The 6877-nt window shown below is 41.5% G+C and overlaps 1 protein-coding gene across 4 annotated transcripts in view; it reads left to right on the forward strand.

The window, feature by feature from the left end:
- The first annotated feature begins 2269 nt into the window (after nt 1-2269).
- LOC308104435 (lysosomal acid lipase/cholesteryl ester hydrolase-like) overlaps nt 2270-6877 on the forward strand; it is an 80352-nt gene continuing 75744 nt past the window's right edge. For all 4 annotated transcript variants that reach the window (XR_013934820.1, XM_080454841.1, XM_080454842.1 and 1 more), the window contains exons 1-3: nt 2270-2350; nt 5281-5518; nt 6401-6515. Coding sequence is in view for 3 of the 4 variants with exons in the window: in XM_080454841.1 (XP_080310967.1) it covers nt 5282-5518; nt 6401-6515 (352 nt within the window). In the remaining variant the exon portion in view is untranslated. The remainder of the gene's footprint in view (nt 2351-5280; nt 5519-6400; nt 6516-6877) is intronic.

Consider the following 6877-nt stretch of genomic DNA (forward strand, 5'->3'; position numbering starts at 1 on the left):
TGTCCACTATACAGAAACAAGACACATGGAGGCATGGCTGGTACAGTATCAATAGTGCAGCAAATGTGTTGCAAATATTCAGATGTATCACAGATAGTTATACTGTTCTTATAATATATTAAAGGAGGAGTTCACCCAAAAAATGACTTATTTTCTATCAATTGCACACCCTATGAAGCCTTGAATCCATTAATTATTTTTTGTTTTTGGGGGAGTGGTTCTGCTGTGGCATCCAGGGAGTGTGTGTGCACAGTTTCGCTGCGAGCAAGCCAACAGTGCCGGAGATTAGCTGTACACAGACAGAATGACGGACACACGGACGGACGGACGGACGGACGGACGGACGGACAGGGGGCAAAACATACTCTCTCGCCATGCCTTTCGGCCTGGCGGAGACAATTAAGAGCTTATTTCTCTTTGCCATATTTTCCATTTGTAATGAACTAGATAATGAATACTAACAAGGGATCATTTATTTAAATAAAACATCATTTATTTAAAGATAAAAACTTAAATATCCAAACATATAATACAAATAAATAAAATCTACAAGCTGTAATTAAGAAATACTATATTTTAAAGAGTGAAAAATCAACTAAAGTCATTATTAATGCAAGCTCAATCACATTTCATTTGAATGAAAATAACATGTGGGGAAAATACATAAAATCTCTAATATGTGAATCTAATGTGATTAATGTGACCCCTACTTCAGTCAGTGAAGTCCAGGGCTGAATGTGACATATTGAGACCTACATAACTAAATATTGGTCATTTGCCAACACATTATTTTGTCACGATCTGGTGTGGTGAGGACCCAAAAGCAGAACAGCCAGGCAGGTAGTGTTCAAAAACCCATGGTGGGGTGTTTTAATAAACAATAAAGGTGAACAGAAATCACAAACTAACACTGAACATGATGTGACACCAAACAATGACTCGACATGAACTGACTGGGGAACAAGACTTATAAACACACACAGGAGGACTGATTACACATTAGAAACACCTGGGGAAGACATTAACATAGAACCATGAACTAGAACAGGAACATAGAAATACAAGACCTAGACAAGACAGGCAAAGTCTGTGACTGTGACAGTACCCCTCCTCTAAGGACTGCTCCTGACGTCCCACAATGTCAATGATGAAGAGGGACATAAGTGGAACATGGAGAGGGGACGAAAACGGTGCTCAAAATGAGAGTTCAGGTTGACACAGGCGGTTAGGCAGGGAAAGGGGCTGAAACCCCCCAGAGCGTTCTTCCACTGCCAAACAGGAATGGGACATTGAAACATGGTCCAAAGGGCAGGGAAAGGGGCTGAAACCCCCCAGAGCTTTCTTCCACTGCCGGACAGGAAAGGGACATAGAACCTGGGGCTGAAGAGATGCAGGACAGTCAAGCGCTTCCACAACCAGAACCTTTGAGGAGTGAAATCGGAGGCAGCACAACCAGGACTTCGAGGAGCGACACCAGAAGTTGCACGGCCAGGACATCACAATCAACCAGTCAGTGCTTCATTAGTAATCCCTCCAACAGTCAAACCAGCCATGCAGCGCATCAAACGACTTCCCCTCCCAACAGTCAACTAGTCGAAGCTTCAGATGTCCATTTGATACCTCACTGCCTCACCAGGTGTAGACAGGCTGTGGTCAGGGTGCTGTCCACTGGGTCCAGTTTGGTCGAGTCATTCTGTCACGATCTGGTGTGGTGAGGACCCAAAAGCAGAACAGCCAGGCAGGTAGTGTTCAAAAACCCATGGTGGGGTGTTTTAATAAACAATAAAGGTGAACAGAAATCACAAACTAACACTGAACATGATGTGACACCAAACAATGACTCGACATGAACTGACTGGGGAACAAGACTTATAAACACACACAGGAGGACTGATTACACATTAGAAACACCTGGGGAAGACATTAACATAGAACCATGAACTAGAACAGGAACATAGAAATACAAGACCTAGACAAGACAGGCAAAGTCTGTGACTGTGACATATTTTGTGAAATAAATGGGTTATATTTCACAGATAGTTATACTATTCTTATAATATATTAAAATACAATCATCCTTAACCTTCAAGTTAAATTCATTATTTCCATGGACTTAAAAATCATTTTTGGACTTTAAAATCTTTTTTTTTTTGGATTGCCTTCCTGCCCTGGCATTTGGCCTTTGTGCCCTCCAAAAAATTACAACACCAAAGGCCAAGTGGCCTTGCCCCTAAAATGATGAAATTCCAGGCCTGGCTGTGACGTAGGATCTCTCCTCCTCTTAAATGTCTTTAAGAAGGAGAAGCATTTAGTCCTCCTCAGTGTTCTTCTGTTCTGCTTTCACTGCAGGGTGAGTCTAAAGTTGTTTGTTTTGTTTATAACTATATTGAACATAGCCTCATTGTTCCTATAAAGACAAAACGTTTATTTTCTTGCATACTAAATAAGACCACAATGTTAAATTGACAATGTATGTTGATAGCAAGTTGTTTAGACAGATGCTAGGTTCATTGTTTACCTGGTATTAATGTACAGATTATTATTTTGATAGCATATTGTCTAGACTGATGCTAGGCTCTTTGTTTATATCCTAGTTTACTGAGGCATTTACACTGTCTCTCTGCATTTGATGTATGTGTTCTGGTTAAGAGTGTCTGTTAAATGCCTTAAAAAAGAAGTGTAGTACATTCCAAGAGATCAATGTTTTGTTGTTGTGTGAGATCACACAATTAAGCCAACATTTGAAATGACCTTATATCCATTTATAAGGAACATAAATAAGTGGGTGTCTTTTTAATTAAACGTCTTGATGTGTTTGAAATCTTCAGCAAAAGAAAAGAGCACATTCCAAACAATTTCAGTGGATTTAAAATGAATGACATCATGAAAGCATTCTGTATCAATCCATGGTGTTTATTGATGAGAGAGGTTTCAGGGTAGTAAGTAAGGTTTTGTGTTTATGTTGCAATGTAAAAGATGAAAACAGAAAGTACTTCTGCTTAAATCACTTTCAGAACCTCTTTTCACATCATCTTTGTTTCTATATTTATCATCTCGGTTTGAGTCTAGATGCATATGGTTTTAGTCATCACATGCTCATTGCTCATCATATGTGCATGTGCAGTTAAATGACAGTGTGGCAGACTAACCCTAACCAAAATATATTATTGTTCAAGGTACAGCCTAATACATGTAAGGTAATTAACGTAGTTAATACAAGTAAGGTACTAAGTAGTAATAAGTTATTAAGTGTAGAGAATTTAAGTACTTTCTACCTCTGTATTTTGGTTATGTCATAATAAATAAAAAATAGCTGATCTACAACCTTGTGAGTGTGTAGATAGGCCGTTTTTTGTGTGTGCCATGCAACACATCGTACGTCAAAGTGTAAAATATGTCTTAAGTGGTTTATAAAATGTCCTTTTTGAGAACAGAGTCTCTGTTCTTTAACTGTTAACTGGTGGATGTTTTTCCTTAATGATGGAAGCATACAGTACAGTGGTGTTTCATAATGGAGTCTGTAAAAGTGACCGATTGGCCAAGGCTCCACAAATTGGAAAAAAGTCCAGAGATGCAAAGTTTGGGCGTTTTATTTTTACCCAAACATCTTCCACCAACAGTTCCAGTGCATCATATGAATAGTGCAGGCCTTAAATAACAAATTTAAATACGACTTTACAAAAATACGGAACATTTAAACACTTGATGGCAAACTAAACCTAGAAACTGTTACACAGGCGACACCCTTACACAAGGGCAGCTCTCCCCTAGGTGCTTACAGTTGCTCCAAGTCTCACCCATCACTATATTCAAAAGACCATTAAATTATTGCTCTTGAATACAGACAGACCACCAATCTAGAACTGCCAGCACTGCAGAGGAGAAGCAGTTGAGCCGGCAGAGTTAGTCAAATGGAAGTCAAATGGAAGTGTTAGAATCCTGTGTGTCCATCCATCATATCGTGTGTCAGTAGGTCTGTGTTACGCTGGGTGTCATCAGCAGAAAACTTCCTTCAATTAAGCAAAGAAAAATCTGAAATATTAGTCATTGGGGATAAAGATCTGAGAGAGAAATTATCAGCTCAACTTGAATCAGTGACAGTGACACCCAACACAGGTCAGAAACCATGGGGTCATATTTGATTCTGAGCTACATATATGGAGGCCTATATTAGAAATGTAACATAAGTATATTTCTATCACTTGAGAAACATCGCCAGAGTTTGATCATTTCTCTCTCAGGCTGATACAGAAAAATTAATGAAAATGAATTACCAGGCTTGTCTATTGTAATGCTCTCCTGTCTGGTCTCCCAAAAAAAGCAGTCAGTCGGCTGCAGCTTGTTCAGAAGGCAGCTGCACGTGTGCTGACAAAGACCAGACGGAGAGCACACATTACACCTATTTTTAAGTCCCTGCATTGGCTGCCTGTTAGTTTTAGAATCAATGTTCTTATTGGTTTTTAAATCATTACATGTAAATGCTCCGGCCAACTAGTCCGCAATGATTTCCAGTGTGTGTGTGTGTGTGTGTGTGTGTGTGTGTGTGTGTGTGTGTGTGTGTGTGTGTGTGTGTGTGTGTGTGTGTGTGCACGCGCGCATGACTGTGTGCACGCGCGCATGACTGTGTGCACGAGCGTGGGCGTGTGTGTGTGTAATGGGCAAACTTTCTGACAAAAATATATTTTTTCATATATATCTTTTCAGCTTTTCACATTTGTCAAAAAAAATCATTAAGTTGAGAATCCATTTCAGACCCTGAAAGTACAAAAATAAGTGTTTGTAACTGTGTGTCCATCCGTCCATGTGGTGAGTCACAGTAGTTCTGTGGTAAAGGGCAGGCAGTGTTGCTGATTTCACAACTCGTCGCAACATGACACGTTTTAGCGGCTATTTTTGTAGAATGGTCACCTACTTTCACCAAATGTTTGACTATTATGACATGCCCAGAATAGGGATGCCAGGGCTCATAAAGCAGCTTTTATGCTCTCATGAATGCGAAGAGCATCGGCTGAATAATTGCAGACACAGTGTTGTCATAAAAGTCAAATATGTTTCAAATGTGTTTTATTTGAGGAAATGACATGACAGTAGTTCAATTACAACAGTATACATGTAACTGCATCAGTGAGTGCTCCTTTTTTCTTTTACACAAATATTAGTCAAAACAATTATCAGACAATAAAATAATGGCAATATATCGGTCAGGCTCTGCCTCATATATATCTGATACCTGTTGATTGATTGCTTGATTGACTGATGTGATGTTGGTGTGTGTTGCAGGATGAGGATGCTGTGCGTAGCAGTGTGTGTGTTGGCTGTCAGCGGGCTGGTCCACAGCGGTCCTCACAACACCAGGTCTTATGTCCAAAAGGACCGTCTCCGTCCGTTGGACCGTCTCCAACGGACGGCTCTCCAGGGCGGAGGGACAGCTCTCCATGGCGGAGGGACAGCTCTCCATGTGGACAGAAGCTTTGCTGGGAACAAGCTTGGTCTGGACCCTGAGATCAACATGAACATAGTGAGTGACACTTGCACACACACACACACACACGCGCACGCACGCACGCACGCACGCACGCACGCACGCACGCACGCACGCACGCACGCACGCACGCACGCACGCACGCACGCACGCACGCACGCACGCACACACACACACACACACACACACTCACTCACTCACTCACTCACTCACTCACTCACTCACTCACTCACACACACACACACACACACACACACACACACACACACACACACACACCACACACACACCACACACACACACACACACACACACACACACACACACACACACACACACACACACACACACAACTCACACTCACACTCACACTCACACTCACACTCACACTCACACTCACACTCACACTCACACTCACTCTCTCTCTCTCTCTTCATTACCAAGAACGTTTTCTTTCTGTTAGGAAACAAACTGACGTTTGTTTGATAATCAATACAACGTTGGGAAATAGGTCAAAAATACGTTTATTACCCCGACCCCATTTCTGGATGATAAAGTCAAACAAAATATGGATGAAGGGACCCATGAGGTCACCCATTAGTTTCTACAGACCCGTTTTGAAGCCTCTTTGAGGGACCAAACAAATGAACACTGATGGTTTTACATCTTCGTATGAACAAAAGGGACTTGAAAGGAAGTTATTTGTCTTCGCTTCAGTGTGAGTCACTGCTGTGTGACTTTGTGTGACAGATTATCAGATCAGCAGACTTTACCCTGCTATTAATCATATGTCCGCTTTTTATCTGTGTGTGTGTGTGTGTGTGTGTGTGTGTGTGTGTGTGTGTGTGTGTGTGTGTGTGTGTGTGTGTGTGTGTGTGTGTGTGTGTGTGTGTGTGTGTGTGTGTGTGTGTGTTCCAGTCAGAGATCATCAGACGGTGGGGTTACCCAGCAGAGGAGTATGAGGTGGTGACGTCAGATGGATACATCCTGTCCGTCAACAGAATACCACATGGAATCAAAGACACCACTCAAGGTACTGTATGTATGTGGGACGTTGGGCTGCTGTCTTAAAGCAAGCGGCAAAGAAAATGTAATCTCTTTGTAGCTTGCCGAAATGCACTTCCGCTTTGAACGCAGAACAGTCCATTAGTTAAACTTTTAAGTGAAAGTGAGAACAACTTCAACTTATATCTTCTATAAAGAAACGGCAGGATTTACCCATGTAGCATTTTTTGACACTGAGCTAAAATGTTTGGGAACTACTGCTGATATAGAGAACCATTTGGGGCTTTGGTGACTGTGACTTGACTGACGTCCAGCAGAGGGAGAGATGAAAAGAGACAGAGGATGGGAAATAAGATGCTAATCAGATCCACTCATCTCAACCTCTCTCTC

This window comes from Gymnoscopelus braueri (genome assembly GCF_963280865.1).
Source record: "Gymnoscopelus braueri genome assembly, chromosome: 17".
NCBI classification, from domain to species: domain Eukaryota; kingdom Metazoa; phylum Chordata; class Actinopteri; order Myctophiformes; family Myctophidae; genus Gymnoscopelus; species Gymnoscopelus braueri.